Source organism: Camelina sativa, chromosome 8, assembly GCF_000633955.1.
Source record: "Camelina sativa cultivar DH55 chromosome 8, Cs, whole genome shotgun sequence".
Lineage (NCBI taxonomy): Eukaryota > Viridiplantae > Streptophyta > Magnoliopsida > Brassicales > Brassicaceae > Camelina > Camelina sativa.
The window spans coordinates 2,431,001-2,452,845 of record NC_025692.1 but is presented as its reverse complement, the minus strand read 5'-3'; the positions used below and the strand labels follow the sequence as shown (position 1 = coordinate 2,452,845).

General features: G+C 35.8%; 3 protein-coding genes across 4 annotated transcripts in view; 2 read left to right on the top strand and 1 right to left on the bottom strand.

The window, feature by feature from the left end:
- On the top strand, positions 1,584 to 7,234 carry LOC104705748 (serine/threonine-protein kinase BLUS1). The gene is made up of 21 exons (XM_010421821.2): positions 1,584 to 1,914; positions 2,391 to 2,758; positions 2,972 to 3,226; positions 3,369 to 3,493; positions 3,578 to 3,622; positions 3,722 to 3,803; positions 3,897 to 3,965; positions 4,046 to 4,216; positions 4,308 to 4,367; positions 4,528 to 4,596; positions 4,661 to 4,786; positions 4,899 to 4,972; positions 5,194 to 5,454; positions 5,583 to 5,656; positions 5,737 to 5,813; positions 5,956 to 6,081; positions 6,157 to 6,199; positions 6,309 to 6,355; positions 6,469 to 6,530; positions 6,644 to 6,695; positions 6,877 to 7,234. Exons 2-21 carry the CDS (start codon positions 2,591 to 2,593, stop codon positions 6,916 to 6,918), a joined length of 2,028 nt encoding a protein of 675 aa, XP_010420123.1. The 5' UTR covers positions 1,584 to 1,914; positions 2,391 to 2,590; the 3' UTR covers positions 6,919 to 7,234.
- On the bottom strand, positions 7,248 to 8,723 carry LOC104705747 (proteasome assembly chaperone 3). Of its 2 annotated transcripts, none has more exons than XM_010421819.2 (7): positions 8,532 to 8,723; positions 8,368 to 8,415; positions 8,199 to 8,245; positions 7,839 to 7,905; positions 7,682 to 7,725; positions 7,540 to 7,578; positions 7,248 to 7,426 (listed from the first exon to the last, which is right to left on the bottom strand). In XM_010421819.2, the coding sequence occupies exons 1-7, from the start codon at positions 8,589 to 8,591 to the stop codon at positions 7,417 to 7,419; spliced, it is 315 nt and encodes a 104-aa protein (XP_010420121.1). In that variant the 5' UTR covers positions 8,592 to 8,723; the 3' UTR covers positions 7,248 to 7,416. The 2 variants fall into 2 exon arrangements, with proteins under 2 accessions (XP_010420121.1, XP_010420120.1); XM_010421818.2 differs by having other exon boundaries at positions 7,540 to 7,597; positions 8,532 to 8,721.
- Positions 19,537 to 21,845, top strand: part of LOC104709133 (cinnamoyl-CoA reductase-like SNL6) — an 8,772-nt gene continuing 6,463 nt past the window's right edge. The window contains exons 1-3 of the mRNA XM_010425791.2: positions 19,537 to 19,921; positions 20,272 to 20,453; positions 21,639 to 21,836. Coding sequence (XP_010424093.1) covers positions 19,660 to 19,921; positions 20,272 to 20,453; positions 21,639 to 21,836 — 642 coding nt within the window. The 5' untranslated portion in view covers positions 19,537 to 19,659. The remainder of the gene's footprint in view (positions 19,922 to 20,271; positions 20,454 to 21,638; positions 21,837 to 21,845) is intronic.

The following is a 21,845-nucleotide window of genomic DNA, read 5'->3' as shown; positions in this document are numbered from 1 at the left end:
AAAGCACTTTTCTCTCTGATTGCCAAGATTTCGGATCCAAGACTCTAACAATAACCTCTGGTATTTATAGTGGGCCACTGACCTAAAATTCCCTACATAAAATAACCATTTTGCTCCTGGGGCAAAATGGGCCAAATCCAAAACTTTAAACCATAAACTTCTTAGAAATCTTCTGTTGGGCTTCATGAACTGTTTGGGGCCAGTATCGAACAGTACCTATGTGTTATTGTTTATTAAAAGCTATGATTTTTTAAAAAAAACATTAAAGAAGCAATTTATAATTAAGGATTATTCCGAATTCTAATCATCATAACGTGTTTTAACCACTCGTACTAATTAATATCTGCAGTGCATATATAGTCCGATTTGAACAATAGATTTAATCAGAACGCGAATAGACCTAGTTTAATTAATATCTAATTGTTTATATATACTTTAGGTTACACCTAGAAGAACCCCATATTTGTGGTCGCATTTAAATATGTTAAAGCATATATGAAAAGAGTTATTTCCATCATAAAAAGTATACAATTATAATCTGAGAATATTGTTGTCCATGTTATTTTCCAAGCACATGCGAAGAAAGATATTAGGAAATTGCAATCAACTTTTCTTTTTTTTTTCCCCTTCAATTCTTTTGAACTGTAATAAAGTTTAATTTTGTCAACATCAACCGTGAGTTGTAATAAAACTTATGCAAAACTATTTGACTTCAGTTAAATTATTAGTTTTTTTTTTCTTCGCTAATTAGAAATTTTTTTGTAACGAATTTTGTTTTAATTACTTTAACCAAAGACTTGGTTTGTTTGTTCCTTTGGTTATTATTGGCTTATATAAATAAAATAGTTATCGTGAAAGCAATTTCCACCCAATCAAGACAAGGGGTTGACCCCAGCAACACCTCCTCCTTGTGAATCAATCATGAATCATCTCTTCGCCAGCCCGATATGTTCTACTTCTTTTTTTTTCTTTTTCGTTGTTCTTAATTTAGAGTATCGGTACGATATTTGTCGACTCACAGAACCGGAACCGAAAGTTCGGTTTAGCACTGGGTAAACTGGCTAGGTCATGATAATTCGATTACTACATCAATTTGAAAATGAAATAGTTTTGGTAAATTGTATATATGTAGGTTCTATTCGATCTCATCTAGGAATGACATTAATAGTACTCACATAAATTGACTATGCTAAACATTTTTTTTAATTTTAATATTGTGAATCACAACAAATCATTTTACTTACACCACTATACATATATATGATTTTTTTTTTTTTTCAAAATAACATATATTCATGTTAACTTTTGAAAATCGATATGATATATATATATATATATATATAAATTTGATATAAATATTCCGGACAAACAAATGACTTTCACAAAATTTATAGTGATAGTCATAAATTTTTGAAATATAATACAAGAAATTATAAAAAATACTATTTAACATCTACAGTGAAAAAGGTCCAACCGTCCAATTCGACTAATATTCTGAATTGGTAAATCTGAACCGAAAACCGGTAAACAATTTAAACCAGTAAACACGGTTATTGATACTGCTGACACGGTTAAACCGTTTCTCTAAGCTTCCCCCTCGAGATTCTTTCTGCTAAGCAAAAACCAGACGACAGAAAAGCTAACGCCAACGCAAAGAAGAGGAAGAGGAAGACTGGAGAGGAAAGAAGAAGTCGATAACGAGAAGATTAGAAAGCGAGAGATTCTTAAATTTTATTATCGTGCTTCCAATTCAAATCATGTTGTCTCCTTTTAGCGGATCGATCGCTGATTATTATTAAGCTCCGCCGCAATCGACGGCGGTGTCTACGTCGCTTTCGTTTTCTGCATATTAGAAGGAGCAGCAGCAGCAAGGAGAACTCAGCTTAAGTTAAGCCGCCTTTGATTTGACTTGAGGTCAGCGTTGTTTCTTCTCCCAGATTTGTTTTTTTCTTTCTTTTTGCTTTCGAATTCGAATTCGTTTCTGTAATGGTAGGATTTTTCAGATTTTGTTTCTCTTCCTCATCTCTATTTAGTTTATATTTCCATGATTAGTTTTTTTTTTTTCGATTTCTCAAATCTGACTGAGAGATATGGTGATGATCAATTGTGCGGCGTAGAAGAAATCTCAATGCGCTTCTATATTTGTAGATGTCTGGTTAAAAATTTTGCGTAAATCGAATTCTTTAAGTTGTTTAGCAACGAGAACGAATGTGGAAACTATGAGTTATAAAATTGGTATCAAATTGTACATTATAGATGCTTGTGTCGCAAAAGAAGATGTTTCTGAGTTGATTGATAGGTTTTTCGGATTTTGGATTCCGCTGTGCTATCAATTTTGAATGACATGAATACTTGTTCTTCATTTTGACTGGAATCGCTCTGTTGCGCAGATACGGTTTATGTTTTTTGGGGGTGTTTATGGCATTGATGATGTTTCCGCATTTGCTCGGCCTTGAAGAATAGTAAAATGCTGGCGAATTGGAAGAAACCACACACAATTTGATGCTCTCGTTTGTCGACCTCTCTTGTAAATTTCTTGAAACATAACGGGGTCGAAGGTGTGTAGCATATCCAACAAGACGATAAAATTATGGAGTCGGTTTCAGAGAAAAAGTTTCCTCTCAATGCAAAAGATTACAAGTTATGTGAAGAAATTGGAGATGGTGTCAGTGCGACTGTGCACCGAGCTTTGTGTATACCTCTTAATGTGGTTGTTGCTATCAAGGTTCTTGATCTGGAAAAGTGCAACAACGATCTGGTACGTCTTTGCCAGTGCACTTTTCGAATATAATTTCTCTAGTCTTCTCGTGTTATTATTTTATCTATTTCATGGTTTACCACTGCATATAGCGAGTCTAATCGTAGTTCAATTGCCTTAGAACACCTTATTAATCTGTCACATTGTACTTATGAACACCATGGATTTCGTGTCTCTGTTGATCCGAATGAATAAGAACTGAATTGTTTGTAGGATGGGATCCGGAGAGAAGTGCAAACAATGAGTCTGATCAACCATCCAAATGTGTTGCAAGCTCATTGCTCATTTACCACTGGACACCAGCTTTGGGTTGTGATGCCTTACATGGCTGGAGGATCCTGTCTCCATATAATAAAGTCTTCGTATCAAGATGGATTTGAGGAACCTGTTATCGCTACTTTACTTCGTGAGACTCTGAAAGCTCTTGTATATCTTCATGCTCATGGGCATATTCATAGGGATGTGAAGGTATATGCTTGCATTATCTTCTTGTAGTATAATACATTCCTCAATTGTCGCTCGATGAATGCTGTTTTGGTTGATTGCTCTCCTCTATTAAGTGGTGGGAATGTGTTATCGTCTTTATCAATACATATGGCGTCCTTTGCAGGCTGGAAACATTTTATTGGACTCCAATGGTGCCGTTAAGTTAGCAGACTTTGGAGTATCAGCTTGCATGTTTGATACAGGAGATAGACAACGTTCCAGAAATACATTTGTTGGGACTCCATGCTGGTACTCTTTAGTAATGCCATGTTCTGTGGACACATGCAAATACATCTTAGACAAAAATTCTGATTAATGCTTGTTTCTGCACAGGATGGCTCCTGAAGTCATGCAGCAATTACATGGATATGATTTCAAGTAAGCGAATATAAATTCTAAATTCTGCATTTATACTAAAAAAATTACTTCCCCACCATGTTAAGCAGGTGTTTTGTCTAATATATTTCCCTGTCACAGAGCAGATGTATGGTCATTTGGAATAACGGCACTTGAACTGGCACATGGCCATGCTCCATTTTCCAAGTATCCGCCAATGAAGGTAAAGTTATGATGATGTTATTTGGTTTTTATTAATCTTCACTGCTCTCCGCTACTTATTTGTGTATTTTCATTTTCTGATAATCACCGGTAGGTTTTGCTGATGACGTTACAAAATGCACCTCCTGGACTTGACTACGAGAGAGACAAAAGATTCTCAAAAGTGCGTGAGTGGTCACAGTTTGTATGTATAATTTTAGCTTGTCGTGTTTTCTTTCCTTAATGGTTGCTTTGCCTTAACAGGCCTTCAAGGAAATGGTGGGTACATGCCTGGTGAAGGACCCAAAGAAGCGTCCAACTTCAGAAAAACTTTTGAAACACCCTTTTTTCAAACAAGCACGTCCAGCTGATTACCTGGTTAAAACAATTCTAAATGGTCTTCCTCCATTAGGTGATCGCTATAGACAAATAAAGGTCTCTGGCCTATCCTCCAAACTCATTATGTCTCACGCTGAGAAGGAAATTGCTGGAAAAGCTTGATTGATATGTGAATTCTTTCTTTCAGTCAAAGGAAGCTGATCTCCTAATGCAAAACAAATCTGAATATGAAGCGCACTTATCACAGGCAAGGATTAGGACTCACACCCCTCTTCTGGACAATATTCTTCATTAAGTCTTTAAGCTGCTAAATTTTTTAGCCTGAGAAATGCAAAAAACATCTTCTCGTAGTTAAGTTTAATTATGTGTTTGAATTAATTTTAAAATAACTTTCTAATTCTCTGCAGCAAGAATATATAAGGGGAATAAGCGCTTGGAATTTTAATCTCGAGGACCTAAAAACTCAAGCTGCCCTTGTAAGTTAATAGTTTTTCTAATTTAATTATATAGGATAGGGGACTAATTTTGCTAGCCTTGTAGATCTCGGATGATGATAGTTCACATGCTGAAGAGCCCGACTTCAACCGAAAGCAATGTGAAAGACAGGAAGAATCTGTACTTTCCCCAGAAAGGGCGAGCAGCTCAGCAACAGCTCCTAGTCAGGATGTATGATCTAAAACGATTCTCTATACTCTTATCTGCCTGTTTTTGGGAATCCATATATGGTGATCTTTTGTCAACTCAACAGGTCTTGCTTTGTTTCCTTTTTTCTTTTCAGGACGAACTGAACGATATTCATGATCTAGATAGTTCTTTCGCCTCATTTCCAATCAAGCCTCTTCAAGCACTCAAGTACATCACATTCTCTATGTCTCTATTTTCTAGGTCCTACATGTTAGGATATTATCGTATTGAAACTCTATACGCACCTGGCACATATGATGGTTTCATTGAGTAATATAACAGTTTGATAAATGTGCTCCAAGGGTTTCTGTATAGTATTGAATAGCTACAACGTGTTTAAATTTTAAACGAAGGATTAAACTTTATTCTCTACCTGTGCGATGATGCAGAGGCTGCTTTGATATCAACGAGGACGAGGATAACGCAACTACTCCTGATTGGAAAGAAGCAAATCTAGTAAATTCTGGACAACAGCTTGTAACAAAGGCTTCCACAGGATCTCTGGCCAATACCACGAATGAAGAGGACACTGCAGCGCAAAACACTTCATTACCACGTCATGTCATTCCCGAACAGAAAAAGTTTTTGAGCGGTTCAATTATACCAGAGAGTACCTTTTCTCCCAAAAGAATCACAAATGATGCTGACAGGTTAGGATTCTCAGTACTTATTTTAGTGTTTCAACCTATGTAAGCATGCTTCATTGACTTTGAAGCTCTTGCTCTATGCACTTGAATGATGAGTTAATGTTAGAAGCCACTTTGACTTACTTCTGCAGGGAGTTTCAACAGCGTAGATATCAAACAGAACGGAGCTACAGTGGATCATTGTATCGCACAAAGAGAGATTCCTGTAACCTCCCATCTGCTCATTAGTCATTAGTCTACATGTAATTCGTGTGGATTCTTCAATTTAAATATGTTTTTATGTAGTGGACGAGACGACAGAAGTCCCGCATGTGGAGCACAAGGGACGGTTTAAGGTCACATCAGCAGATCTGAGTCCTAAGGTATAACAAGTACTGTAGTCTATATGCTTATTAATTTTCTTTGAAACTATATAGTCTTTCCAGAGAAAAAGAGCAATGCGTGGAACACTTTTAATTATGTCTGAGAAAACTGAAGATGTGTTTCTGTTTTTGGTACAATTAGGGACCAACAAACTCTATACTCACACCATTTGGTGGAGGTTCAAGCAGCCCGAGCTCCCTCAATGCTACGTCGGCCTCAATCCTCCCATCAGTTCAGTCGATTTTGCAGCAAAACGCCATGCAACGGGTAAATTTTAAAACCATAAGGAAAATTACTTTTACAGTCATTACTCGCGTTAGTTAAATACTCTTCTCGTGGCAGGAAGAGATTTTGAGACTAATCAAATACGTGGAGCAAACCTCTGGTACTAATAACTCTATCATCAGATTGATTTCCCTAGGATCTTATATTCCGTTTTTTTTTGAAGAACTCAACATAAATGATCTGAGTTTGTTTTTGTCCCCATTTCGTAGCCAAGCAACCTGGATCACCTGAGACAAGCGTCGATGAGCTATTGCAGGTAAAAGAAGAAAAAAAAAGGATATTGTTTTTAAATTTGTCATCAAATCAGATCATATTCATATATATTATTTGAATATTCACTAAACCGAATTTGATATCATCTCTATGTAGACACCTCCTGCAACGCCACGAGAGAGAGAACTCCAGTCCCAAGTCATGCTACTACAACAAAGGTACATATTGTAGCCATCTCTTTCCTTCACCAAAATCCTGTTAAAACGTTCCTGTTGTTACTTAACATCAACAGTAGATTACTAGTTTTCTTTACATCTTTTTGTTCTTACAGCTTTTCGAGCCTAACAGAAGAACTAAAGAGACAAAAGCAGAGAAATGGGCAGGTTTGTCTTATGAGATCATATAAAATTCATTCACTATCAATTGCTTTTGAGATAGGATCTTATAAACATATATGCAGTAATGAATAAACAAACTTAGTAATTTACCAATTGCCCAGATTTTGAGATACAAACTTCACATTGTCATCGTACTAAATGATAATCTTTTGCTTATACTCTGCAGTTGGAGAATCAGTTGAACGCATTAACACACAGGAATGATTGAGTCTCATAAATCATCTGCGACAAGAACAACACAAGTCACAGGCTCAGGGATGAAACTAGAAATCTTTGAGCAAAAACACAAAGTTCCCTTTCACGGCAAAGAAGAAAGAGAGAAAATTGTGTGTTCTATATTTATTGGCTGTATAATTTATTTGACAAGTTCCTTGTTATTATGTGCCATCTGCGACAACGTTTTTCTTCTTTTTGGGGAGGTTATCCCAGTTTGCCTTTTTAGCAACCTATGTGTGTGTGATCTATGATGTGCTATGAAAACAAAAACACTATTATTTTGTTTAATTATGTTTCTTTGTGAAGAAGATGTAATTGTGGTTGTATGAAAAGTACTTTAATAATTAACATAACTTGTCCAAAACTCCCCTTGCTAATTATATCAACCAAGAATGTAAAACATAAAACATCTTATCGCTATTCTCTTCTAAACTGATACAAAAATTGCATTACCAAATGCGATTCTTAATCACAGTCGCAACTATTTCCTTCAACGTCTCCTACAAAAAAAAAAAGAACACACACACAGAATCTCTAAGTACAATTGTTTTCTTTCTCTTTTTGTAAATGATTCTAGGAATCAAATAAAAGTTTCTAAGAAAATGTTATGTACCGAAGAATGATCTTTGAGGCCCAGTGAGAGAACCAGAGGCTTCGAGGGAACAACAGAACTGAAGAATTTAATAGAGATTGCATCACTCAGGTAACAAAAAAAAAAGAAAAAAAAAAAAGGAATGAGAAAGATGAGAGAGGACCTTATGTGTTCAATGAGTCTTCGAGCAGTTGCTGTCAACATTGGCTTCAAGAAACATCAGAATGGGCAAAAACATGTTTCAGTTAGCTGATATGAAAATTATGAATGTACTAAAGTAGGATATGAATCATATCAAATCATATGATTTTTTTTTTTACCTCATCTCGCTTTCCGAATATCACTGAAACACTAAATGTTGGTTCAACAGACATCCCTTCTTCCTTCCTGTCAACAAAGAAACACATTACTCAGAGAACCAATATAGATCATCGCTAAAGTGATAGACTGAGCAAATCAAGAACACGCAAATTTCATTCCTCAAGAATAATCTTAGAAGCATGAACAACAACTAATTCAGATTATATTGAGAGTAAAGAACAAATTCAAGAACACTACTACTCAAGATCATTCCATAAGAAGAAGCATCATTAGGCATCATATAACTCAGATGTCACCCCTGAAGAAGAAGAAGAAGAAACAAAAACAGTAGAATGATGAAATTATATGATGAGAGAGACCTTGCGTGCAATATAGTTCCCAAGGCTCCAATCTGTGTTGCAATGACCTGAAAAACAAAAGTGAGAGGTTCAGAGAGACATAAACTACTATGATGACTTAAAAACATCAAAAATAAGTAAACCTCAGCATTCATACACACACACACACATAGAAGAATAGAATACTCACAAGGATATGATCTTCATAGCTGCAGATCACAATCTCTGTCTTGTTTCCCTTTCAAAACAAACACTATAAAAATTACTCTCTCGAGAGAGAGATCTGACTCTGTTTTTTTTATCTCGGCAAAATCCCAATGAAAAATTATTTCGATAGATTTTTTTCAAAATTACCTTACTTTCGAAGGAGATCTTTCTATGGCGCACAGGAAAATTAGTGTCTAAGCTTTCCATTCTCAGTCTTTGCTCTTCTTCTTCTTCTTCTTCTTCTTCTTCTTCTTCCTCCGGAGAACTTCACCCGACGAGAAGAGAGAGAAGCAAAAAGCGTTTTGGTCTCCGGTCAAAAAAACGGCAACGTTTGGAGAAAAGCTCTTAAGAGATATTAAGCCCCTAGTCAAGAAGTCCACTAACACTTGATAACAAAAAGCCCAATAATCCTTTTTTCTCTATGATTTCCTTTTTATACGACGATGAATAATAAATAAATTGGATTTGAACCCCTTTTTTTTTTCTAACCAACCCGAAAAGATAACTCTGGGATTTTAAACAGAACCGAAATAACTGAACCGATATTTTTGGTGTTTGGTTCAGTTTCGGTTATGGCGGCTGAACCGATCGGTACAATTTTTTTTCCAAAAAAACCGAAATATTTCGGTTCGGTTTTCGGTTAACCGATTTTTTTTTTTTAACTTTTTTTTTTAAATTTTTTTAGGAAAAAAACTAATAAAACCGAAATTTACCCTAAAATAACCTAATTTACTCTAAAATAACCGAAATAACCGAAACCGAAATAACCGAAATATTTGAAATAAAGCCGAAAAATCCGAAATTATCTCTAAATAACCGAAAAATCTGATTTTTTCATGTTTTTAATCAAATTTCGGTTAATTTCGGTTTTGAAATTTTAAAACCGAATTAACCGAGAAACCGAAATAACCGAACCGAATTCACCGAAATAACCGAAGTCCCATGCCTACGAAAAGATATTGACAATTTTCAATTTAAAATTGGATTTCATTATAGATGATACAAACTCGCAAAAATTTAAACCAAAATTTTTAATTATCTGGATAAAACATAAATCTCGAAACTATTATACCCAAATCGAGCCGATTGAATGTAATCCGAATAACCAAATGCCTAAACTTACCTCTTTGTGGCGTGATTGGTGGACTCTAGAGGTTTTCATTTTTTTCTTAAGTCTTAAAATTTTAAATTTTAACAATCGTACTTTTATTATTTAGCAGCTTTACAAGTCTCCTAATTTTTTTTATCCTATTTTATTTTATTTTGTTCTTGTTACTATCAGTTTTTTTTAATGCCAAAATTTTTAAGAATTTCAAATTTTTTAAATTCATATTATCCAAAGCTTTTAAGTGTGTTTTTTTTTCTCCCTAAAGTATTAGAAGAAAAGTCCAAACTAGGGCTGGGCATTCAGGTAACCCGTTCGGGTTCGGGTATTACCCATTCGGGTTCGGGTAAACGGGTTTAGAAAAATAAAATCCATTGGGTATTTTTAGATATATGGGTTCGGTTCGGTTTGGGTACTATCGGGTTCGGATCGGTTTGGGTTACAAATTTTAGAACCCGATTAGTACTCGAACTACCGGTACCCGAAAAAATATAATTAAATTTAAATAAATTTAGTTAAATTTTGACTTACATAACAAAATATTTTAGATATTTTGATTATTTTTGATATTTAGGTATAAAACTAAATGAAATATTCAAAATTATAATCATAATTTTGGGGTAATTGCATTATATTAATGATAAATATTATAAATTTGTTTATATGTTCGGGTTTAATGGGTACCCAAACGGGTATCGGGTATTACCCGACCCTAACCCGAACCCACGGGTATTAGAAAATAGAACCCAATAGAGTTTTATAGGCAAACCCGTACCCAATCCGAATTCGGTTTTTCGGGTCGAGTTCCGGTTTGGGTATTCGGGTACGTTTTTATGCCTATGCCTAGTCCAAACCAATCGCCCATCTATAGGGCAAAAATATGGTTACAAGTTTACAAACAAATAAATAGCCATAAGTAATTGAAAACGAAATCTATAACATTAAATGTATTTTAAATTATTCGGATCGAACCTAAATTTAAAATTTTTTAAAAAAAAAAAACTAAAATCCAAATAGAACGACTGGCCATAATCCAAGCTGAATAATCAAATGCCCAAACCTACCTCTTCCTAAGTGGTGTGATGAAAATATATGGTGCCTGTGAGTGAATATCCTAACTCGAGCCCAACAACAATCCAAGATAAGGCCCACCGCAAGTCAAGCCCAATAACCCAACCACAAAAGAAGACAAATCCTTATGTACCTGCAAAAGATGTTAGAGAAAAGATGGAGCTACAACAACAACAAGGAAATAGATTCAAACCTCTCTTAACCTTATGTGATGACTAGGATTGTGACCAACTGTCCTCTAAGGATAAGCACAGGAAAACCCTAGAGAAGTCTAGATGGTTCTATAGACTATATAAGGACTACTAAGACTATTGTAAAGGGTATTGAGAAATAAGATCATTTTTACCTAAGATTTCATATCTTCTTCATGGTATCAGAGCCATTGTAACCTTAACAGGTGGTACAATGGCCGATTCATACCCTTTTCCAGACAACATCCATGTCTCAAGCACTGTCACAATCAAACTTACCAACACAAACTACCTCATGTGAAAGACACAGTTTGAATCCCTGCTATCCTGTCAAAAGCTTATCGGCTTTGTAAATGGTGTTGTCACAGCACCACCACGTTTCATCACCACTCGCACTGGTGACACCACCACGGAGACTCCCAATGCTCGCTTTGAGGCTTGGTTCTACATAGACCAACTTGTTCGGTCGTGGCTCTTTGGTACTCTCTCTGAAGAGGTTCTCGGGTAAGTTCACACTCTCCCTACCTCTAGAGAAATCTGGCTCGCTTTAGCGGAGAACTTTAACAAGAGTAGCATTACTAGGGAGTTCTCATTACGTCGTACTCTGTGGATATTAGAAAAGAAAGATAAGACCTTTGCTGCTTATTGTCGTGAGTTTATCTCGATCTGTGATGCTCTGAGTTCTATTGGCAAGCCCATCGATGAGTCTATGAAGATCTTCCAGTTTCTGAATGGGTTAGGCCGAGACTATGACCCAATCACCACAGTGATTCAAAGTTCTCTTGGTAAGCTAGCTCCTCCAACTTTCTCCGAGCTGGTATCTGAAGTCGACAGTTTTGATTCCAAACTCCGCTCCTACGAAACCTCTGACTCCATCTCTCCACATGTTGTGTTCCACACTCAAACTTCCAACTTTGGAGTCTTCAACAGAGGCGGTTACTGTGGTCGTGGCAGAGGTCAGAACAATGGCCGTGGAGGATACTCAACTCGCGGACGAGGCTTCTCTCAACACCAAACCTCACAAAACAACTCAGGAGAACGTCCCACTTGCCAAATCTATGGAAAGATTGGACACACAGCAGATCGTTGCTACAACCGGTTCAATAACAATTACCAAGGTGGAGACTTAGCCTAAGCTTTTAACACCCTCCATGTGTCTGATGCCACTGGCAAGGAATGGGTCATAGACTCTGGTGCTACTACTCATATCACTTCCTCTCCTGGTAACCTGTCGAATGTCACCTCTTACGAAGGTAATGATGCTATCTTGGTAGGTGATGGGGCTTTTCTCCCGATCACTCACGTCGGCTCTACCACCATCGCTTCCTCTACAGGTACAATTTCTTTAAATGAGGTTCTTGTTTGCCCTGAAATACAAAAATCACTTCTTTCAGTCTCAAGACTCTGTGATGACTACCCTTGTGGTGTATATTTTGATTCAACTAATGTCTATGTGATTGATATAAAAAATCAGAAATTGGTGGTAAAGGGACCGCGTAATAAAGGGCTATATGTGTTGCGGAACCTGGAGTTTGAAGCCTACTTCTCTAACCGGCAATGTACAGCATCAGAAGCTGCTTGGCATCATCGTATGGGGCATTCGAATCACCAAGTTCTTCAACACCTCAACACATGCAAGGCAATTCAAGTCAATAAGAGCAGAACCTCTCCCGTGTGTGAACCTTGCCAGATGGGAAAGAACTCTAGATTACAGTTTTTAAGTTCAGATTCTCGTGTTTTACATCCCCTAGATCGTATACATTTTGACTTATGGGGACCATCACCAACTGTTTCTAATCAAGTATTCAAGTTTTATGCCGTATTTGTTGATGACTACTCTCGTTTTACATGGTTCTATCCATTAAAAGCCAAATCTGATTTCTTCTCTACCTTCAAAGCGTTTCGCAAGCTAGTCGAGAACCAATTCAACTCGACAATAAAAGTCTTTCAAAGTGATGGTGGAGGAGAATTTACAAGTAATAAACTAAGAAGTTACCTCGCTGATAATGGCATTACTCATCGAATCTCCTGCCCTTATACTCCCCAGCAAAACGACATTGCAGAAAGGAAGCACAGACACATAGTGGAACATGGTCTCTCTATGATCTTTCATAGTCACACTCCACTTCTTCACTGGGTGGAAGCTTTCTCTAGTGCCGTGTTCATTAGTAACCTTCTGCCATCACGAGTTCTTGACAACAAGAGTCCCTATGAGGTACTCTATACCAAGCAACCCAACTACTCCATGCTTCGGGTGTTTGGGTCGGCTTGCTATCCCTGTCTTCGACCACTTGCTGAGCACAAGTTCGGGCCTAGATCATTGCAGTGTGTCTTCTTAGGCTACAACACTCAATTTAAAGGATATCGTTGCCTATATCCTCCAACAGGCAGAGTGTACATCTCCAGGCACGTGATCTTTGATGAAGAATGTCTCCCATATCATCATCAGTACAAAACTTTGGTCCCTAAATATCAGTCCACTCTACTAAAAGCTTCGCAAACTGACGTTCCTACAGCAAACCCTCAGGAGGAAAAACAGCTCTAAGCCCTGTTAACTTGCCACCAGCTCAACACAACCCCCCCCCAGTTTCTGATATGCAAGGCGACGAAGTACTCTTGGGTGCAAACACTGGGAATGAGGATACCGGATTCCCTGATGCAGAGGAGGATACTGAAAACAATCTGCAAAACGAAGTCGACTTGGAACCATCAGATTCAGAATACAGTGAAGTTGAGCTTCATGATGAGCAAACAAATCAACAAGTCAACTCTCACCCTATGGTCACAAGAACCAAAGATGGAATCCACAAACCGAATCCAAGATATGCTCTTCTAACCTCTATATATGCGACTGAAGAACCCAAAGATCTAGAAGCTGCAATGGCACATCCAGGGTGGAATCAGGCGGTAATGGATGAAGTAGGGAGAATCAACATGCTGCACACATGGGACTTGGTTGAACCGACAGAAGACATGAACTTGCTGCACTCAAAATGGGTTTTCAAAACTAAATTAAAACCTGATGGAACTGTAGACAAGCTTAAAGCAAGACTTGTTGCCAAGGGATTTGAACAAGAAGAAGGTGTAGACTACCTTGAGACTTACAGTCTTGTGGTAAGAACAGCGACTATCAGGCTGGTCTTAGAGGTCGCCACGGCTAAAGGATGGCCAATAAAGCAATTGGACGTCTCAAACGCCTTTCTCCATGGGGAACTGCAAGAACTTGTCTTCATGCTTCAACCTGATGGCTTCGTCGATCAACAGAAACCAAATCATGTGTGTCGTCTCACCAAGGCTCTTTACGCACTCAAACAAGCTTCTAGAGTTTGGTTCGACACATTAAGCAACTTTCTGATTGAATTTGGCTTCTACTGCAGCAAATCTGATCCCTCTCTGTTTACTTATCGCAGAAATGGAGATTCTCTAACTCTACTTCTATATGTTGATGATATTTTACTTACAGGTAGCAGTCCACATCTTCTAGACAAGCTTCTCGAGGCTCTGAATCAACGGTTCCTCATGAAAGACCTTGGTCCTCCGATATACTTCCTTGGGGTTGAGTTTGAGATGCATCGTGATGGCATATTCATGCACCAGACAACCTATGCCTCTAATATTCTACACCAAGCATCAATGAGCAATTGCAATCTAATGCCAACTCCACTTCCGCAACAACTCAATAATCTGAGTTTGAACTGTTCTCTGAACCAACATACTTCAGAAGTCTCGCGGGTAAACTACAATACCTAACCATTACTCGCCCTGATATTCAATTTGCCGTGAATTTTGTTTGCCAGCGGATGCATGCTCCTACTATCTCAGACTTTGGTCTACTAAAACGAATCCTCCGATATCTCAAGGGAACACTTCGCATGGGCCTCCGAATCTGGAAAGACAACAATCTATCCCTTTCGGCTTACAGTGACAGCGACTGGGGAGGCTGTAAGAACACCAGACGTTCAACCTCTGGCTTCTGCACTCTGCTTGGACCTAATCTCGTTTCATGGTCTGCGGAACGCCAACAGACAATATCGAATTCCTCCACTGAAGCAGAATACAGAGCCCTCACAGCCACAACTCAGGAACTCACGTGGCTCTCCTTTCTTCTCAGAGATCTCGGAATCTTTCAAAGTCATCCCACCGTACTTCAATGTGATAACCTCTCAGCAGTCTATCTTAGTGCCAATCCTGCTCTCCACAATCGATCGAAGAGTTTCGACATTGATTACCACTACATCAGAGAGCAAGTAGCCCTTGGATTCATTGAGACGAGGCACATACCAGCAGCCTTCCAATTAGTGGACATCTTCACCAAATCGCTACTGCAAAAAGACTTCGTCTACCTCCGGCAAAGACTTGGCGTCGGTTGTTCTTCCACCTCACAATTGAGGGGGAATGTGAGTGAATATCCTAAGTCGAGCCCAACAACAATCCAAGACAAGGCCCACTGCAAGTCAAGCCCAATAACCCAACCACAAAAGAAGACAAATCCTTCTGTACCTACAAAAGACGTTAGAGAAAAGATGGAGCTACAACAACAACAACGAAATAGATTCAAACCTCTCTTAACCTTATGTGATGACTAGGGTTGTGACCAGCTGTTCTCTAAAGATAAGCTTCAGGAAAACCCTAGAGAAGTCTAGATGGTTCTATAGACTATATAAAGACTACTAAGACTATTGTAAAGGGTATTGAGAAATAAGATCATTTTTACCTAAAATTTCATATCTTCTTCAGTGGCAAGTTTGCAGCCAATAAATAGCCACAAATGTACTGAAAACGAAACCTACAACTTTCTCCGTAAAACAAATATAACTACATGTTTTTCAAGAGACGGTTTGTATATAAAATGCGGTATGCCGACAAAAAAAAAAGCGGTATAAACCGGTTGTTACGTAGCCGGATCGAACCAACCAGGTGGCTCGGCCAACAAGACCACTTACCTACCAACGAGAAACCTCCACGTAAGGCCAATTCATTTACTTCCGAAACAGGCCATCAAACTACCCATCTCATTTGTCCGAGAGTAATAAATCACGGGTGCGTGCCTGCTGGTCATTCACCACGTGCCTTGTCCTAATTTTCGCGATTTTTCTCTTAGTCGAGCCGTTTCTAGTAGCCTTTTTCTCAGTTACGTTTAATTTTATTGTGTGTTCCCTATGAAAAAATAACAACATGCTGATATAATACAATTTTTTTTCTTACCTTCAAATCTTAGGATATGATTTTTATTTTATTTTTTGGTCAAAATCTTAGGATGTGTTTCTTTTTCGTGATAATAATATATTTTCTATTGCTAGCATCATGATTGGTTTTAGAAGAAGGTTGGGTCTTCGAATTCTTTTGATTTCATTTGCCTATCCACAGGTTATATCTAATAATCAAACAAGTATGTGTGTAACTGTAGTTTATGTTGCAGCATTTATATATCTTCAGAAAGAAAAAGGAAAAACGTCGTCATTGCATCATTCTACGATTTCACTATCTCGTGATAATAGTGTCATTCTACATATTTGTAGTTAAGTAGTAACATTTATCATTTACTTTTAAAGTTTTTAACCGTTCCAAAGTGTTGTCGACTAAACCATAATTTCTTTAATAGTAAGTCATATACGACGACTTGTACATTAATTCTATACTTAAAAGGAAAATATATACAATCATGTTTGTAGTAAGTCATATTTGAATTGAAATTGATGGGACCGTATATGTTCGTCAAATAAAAACCAAACACAATATTATGATGTTTGACCAATTACCCTATTTGTGCGTTTACCATGACCTAAATAGTAAGTTCGTGGTGAGAGCATTTGTTAAGTTGACCCAAAAGCAGAATTTTTTCCCTGACCACTCTTCTCCGCATCTTCATTTTTCCCCCACTCGTTAATTGTTTGACCAAAAGTGGGATTAAGAAGCTGACGACTACGATAGTCAATTTTTATTTGAATTCATAAATATTTATATTTTGATTGTGATTAGTATAGTAAAAAATAAAGTATAATAATATTTTATAATTCAATTCCTTATACGGATCGTATTGTGATGATCTTTAGAATGTCTCAAAAGGTCATATATATTAATTACTATTCTCGATGGTGGTATTAGGTTTACTTGAGATGACATGATGTGGAATAGCTTTAATGATTTCATGAGCAGTAGATTTTGCCCTTTTGTTTTTGGCCTTACAAGGCCTTCTAAGCAAGAGCAAGGTTATACACTTATACTTAAAAAAAAAAAATTAAAGAAATTCTAGCAACCATATAATAAAGCAGTACGTAAGAGTTGGTGACAATGTGTTGCACAATTCATTCACTTGCGTTTAATTAAAAGGAAAGACTGCGCTGTTGAAATTTGTAAACATGAGAATTTTGTACACGTTAAATCAATAAGCGTACAATTATGCATAGTTAAATCATGTTTTGTGTGACAAAAATAAACAAGAACAAATCATATTTTATATTTCTATGACACCAGATACACACCAATTCCTTTATACCTAGGGAAAACACAAAACAGTGATGTGTTCATGAAATTCATGAAAGACGATATGTCAATTCTGTGACACCACTTCATCGGTAACTGCGAATATAATTGCAAACTCGTGTAGTCATATGTACGTACATATATATATATATATATATACATGGCATCAAATATAGTATAGTGTTATGTGTATGTCCAAATCTACACTTTAAGTAACAGCTAACATGCTTATATGTAGTCACACAACATGCAAATGTATTATACATTCCATAGTTATTCGCAGGTAGGTCTTAACATTTTGTTTAATTTCATACCATTTCTGTTTTTTTGTTTTTTTACCCTGGTTCCTGTGCATCCAAATTACACTCAATCATACAAGCAAAAAAGAAGAGGAAAAAATCCTTAAAGAAAATTAATATTTGGCAGAAGAAAATATAAACTTTTTAGTCGCCAGAAAATAAAAATATATTTTTATTATTAAAAAATAACAACTTTTGATTATTTGTATATATGTATATTTTATCATTGGTTGAATTCTGTTTTAAATAAATAAAATTACGTAATAATTATTTAACGTTGTGACGTTAGTTGTTGATAAGACTACAATTTACTTGGGTTAGGAACATTTTAGTTAAGTAAGTCTCTGTGTCCTCAAATTAACCCAATTAGCCATCGTATTATGATTAGGGGTCAACTAGTTTGAGTGTTTGACCGTAAGAACCGGTTTGGAGCGAAAACACGTAGACTCAAAGCAAACCAGTCATGTAATAGGGCGACTCGATTATCGTTTAAATCCACTCTCACTAAATTAATTGTTTTTATTGTGTTATTTAGAACCTATCTGACTTTGTAATGTAAGTGGGAAAAAAACCAGTATAACTTTGCAAAGTACATAATCTTCTTAAAAAAAACTTCAATTACAATTATATACAGTATCGTGTTTGCTACATATACTCCGATAAAAACATGAAGTTTGTTTTTGATAAAATACAATGATACTTTATAGGTGATGTCAAAAAAAGAAATCATAACGTTTTACTTATACACTAGATTATAGCACGGGTTGAAATTCAATTTTTTGTATTGTAATTTTTATATAAAATATAATTTACATAATCGTTTTTAAAAGTCTTTTTCAATAAAACACTATGCAATAAAATCATATGCTAAATATGATGATTTGAAAAAAAACACATATTTCGTAAGTTTTCTATTGTTAATGATTTTAGATAAGTACCCGTGCTATAACACTGGTTTTTTTTGTCAAACAGCTATAACACTGGTTATATTTTATTTTATACAAAATTTTGTATATTTTATATTTAAAAATAAAATTTTAATATGTTGTATTAGGTTATATACGTGAAGTTATTTCAACAATGTATATTCTACATCATGACTTGAATGTCATTATAAGACATAATTTTGTAAATTTGGTTTTTAAAAAACTAGTTATTATAATATGAGTAATCTAATATATTGTTATACTTTTTGTTTTAATATACTTGGTTTCTTGAAATTCTTTCATATTATTGATATTGCTATAAAAAATCAATTTAGAGTGTTTATAGTTCCTAACTTTTATATCAAGTTTCAATATATTAAAAATATTTCAAAATAAATTATTTGTTTGTTTCACAAAATAGAGTCATATATAAAAATGAGAAGTGAAGTATAATGATAATTAACAAATTAATATGTTAAGTTAGATATCAAAAGATTTTATTTAATGAATAATTTAATAAAAGAAATTAATATTGTAAGTTAGATGATATGATTTTTTAGAATATTATTTTAAGATTTTTTGTATAACCTATTTATAATCAATTAATCTATCAATTAATCTATAACCTATATATAATCACCTTATTAAAATTATATAGTCTACAAAATAATATTTGATACTATGTTTTGTTACGAAAGGGATGTTGGTAAAAACAAACTAATTCAAAAAATTTGTATTATATGTAGGTAAAATATAAATATACACCGTAGATGGAATCGTACATTATAAACGGAAAGTCAAGCCGAGCCGATAAAGCTGATTTCTATTACACTTGTCTTTTTGTTGTTTGGTAACAAACTATTATTATTATTATTTTTTTTTTTTTGATAACTCAGGAGTGATCCTAAAGGCTTTCTAGGCCCAAAGACTAATCTCCCGGGGCGGAGGGAAACCAAACTATTATTATTACACTTGTCTTTCTTCGAAATATCAAGAGACTCTTTAGCAAACGTTTTTCGTGTGATTTGTAACGGCCTCTGTTCATTCTCTCTATATATATATATAACTTCTTCCTCATATCTTAATCCCCTGTGTATCTCTCTCTCTCTCTCTATCTAGCTTCTCTGAACTTAAAAGAGCCAACGAAACAAGACTCATAGAGTAATCTCAACTCTCGTTCATTTGTTGTTGTTTCCGGCTATGAGGATTGTACGTGCGACAGAGACGTTCTCCGCGGATCTTAAGGAGTTCATGTGCGCCACTGTGCAAAGGAGGAGAGACGACGACGGATTTGGAGGCTCTCGAGGTGGTGGAGGTAAATCAAGAAATGCGATGGATCTGGATTCTGACGCTGGAAACAGATTGGTGTGTGTTACTGGTGGTGTATCTTACCTCGGTCGTGCGATTGTTAAACGGCTTCTTGTTCATGGATACTCTGTAAGAATCGTCGTTGATTGTCCAGGTAAATTTTAATCGTTACTTTTCGATTTGGTAAATTAATCACTATTTTGATTCAGTTTCCTTTGGTATTTTGATGTTGTTTCCTTCCTTGCTTAATTCAAGATTAACACATTAAATTCTTAATTAGTATTAGTATATATGTTAACGAATTAATGCTTGGATTCTGGAGTTACTTATTTAAGGTTTTTTTTTTTTTTTTTTGGTAAATCGCAAAGTCTTGTTGTGTATATAAAGAATAAGTAAAAAAAAAAAACTCTGCAGATTCTGCTTGGAGTAACAGAAATGGTTTTAATTAAGTCTTTTTGAGGAATTAAGTTTGATTTTTTTATATTCACCACTTGGAAAATGCAGAGGATAAAGAGAAAGTGAGTGAGATGGAAGCTGACGCTGAAATGGCATCGTTTAACAACAGGATTACGTCAGTGGTTTCACGGTTAACAGAGATCGAGAGTTTGATTAAAGCGTTTGATGGTTGTGCTGGTGTTTTCCACACCAGCGCGTTCGTGGATCCCGCTGGAATCGCAGGATACTCGGTATGTTTCATTTGCATACATCCTACCTCTAGACAATGTCTTATGTGTAACAATATGGAGATACGTATACTCATGAATACGTACGACGACACTGAACTTAATGCACATGAGTCATGTGACTTGAGTAGTTAGTAGTTTCATTGATCCAGTTTAAAAACTCTTCGTGGCATGCTATTTATTGAGTATCATTATTCAGAACAATAGGGTTTCAAATAGAATCTTTCTCTGTTTCGTTTTGAAAAAACACACAGTTAAGTGGCGGACGTGTCAGGGTGTGAATATGAGAATGTGTAGCTTCGTGGATGTGTCAAATTAAGAGAATATTTAAATTTAGTTTTAGAGATGATTTGTCCAAGGTTTCGTTTCTAGAACACCTTTTAGTGGCTCTTTCTTTTCGTTAATAAAGTGGTTATGAGTTGAGGTAGGTACGTTTTTATTTTTTGTCACACGTAGCAAGTACCTTACTTTTTCTGAATGTTTGTTGGACAAAGTACATTTTTTTCAGCCAAAAATTTCAATGCTCTTAAATCTTTTGCTTTCGAAAATGTAGATTTTGTACCATCTTTTTGTCTCCTTGCTTGGGTTCTGTTTTCTCTTCTTTTTTTCGTGGAAAGAAATATCATTTTCAACCAATTGACATTGGAAGATTTTGATAGTTCTTCATAACTTAAGTGATAACTCTTGCATTGTGAAATTTCAACACTTCTCCTTTTTAATAGATTGGAACTTTTTTTTTTTTAATTACTTTTTTGAGTTATTTTTTCTTTCTGTTGTTGACAATTTGACAAATTCCATCCTCAACCACCTGATCCACAAGAGAGTCATGTAGTATTTTAATTAAAATTTCTACACTTCTAGATTGATAGGTTAGTTTATTTTATGAGAGTTACTGTGAACTACAATTGTCTACCTACTGACAGGGACATCTATCTAGAAAAGGGTTTGTGTAAGTGTCTGATTACGATGTGAATTGTATGTATACCCCCTTATATGGCCACTATTCATTGAAACGTCTACGTACCCAAAATTCTGCTTTCTCAAATCAGGCCACCATGAGATCAGTACTACTATTATAATTTAATCATTTTCAATCTGTCTTAATTTTTTATTATTATTACTAGTTCTAACAATTATAGTTATCTCATGGAAGTATATAACCCATTTTCATCGTTAACGTTTTTGCAGAAATCAATGGCGGAATTAGAAGCAAAAGTGAGCGAGAGTGTAATAAAAGCGTGCACAAGAACGGCGTCAGTGAGAAAATGTGTCTTCACATCATCTCTCTTAGCATGTGCTTTGCAAAACAGTTCCTTCAACAATCTTGATCACTCTGTTATCAACGAGGAGAGCTGGAGCGATGAACAACTCTGTATCGATAATAAGGTTATTAAA

Bases quoted from the DNA above. Each gene is read 5' to 3' on its own strand.
- LOC104705748 (XM_010421821.2), top strand. From the start codon at position 2,591: ATGGAGTCGGTTTCAGAGAAAAAGTTTCCTCTCAATGCAAAAGATTAC. The intron at 3,804-3,896 runs GTAAAGTTATGA...AATCACCGGTAG, and splicing joins CCAAGTATCCGCCAATGAAG to GTTTTGCTGATGACGTTACA. The intron at 6,082-6,156 runs GTAAATTTTAAA...TTCTCGTGGCAG, and splicing joins AGCAAAACGCCATGCAACGG to GAAGAGATTTTGAGACTAAT.
- LOC104705747 (XM_010421818.2), bottom strand. From the start codon at position 8,591: ATGGAAAGCTTAGACACTAATTTTCCTGTGCGCCATAGAAAGATCTCC. The intron at 8,246-8,367 runs GTGAGTATTCTA...TTTGTTTTTCAG, and splicing joins GCTATGAAGATCATATCCTT to GTCATTGCAACACAGATTGG. The intron at 7,598-7,681 runs GTCCTCTCTCAT...TAAATTCTTCAG, and splicing joins AGACTCATTGAACACATAAG to TTCTGTTGTTCCCTCGAAGC.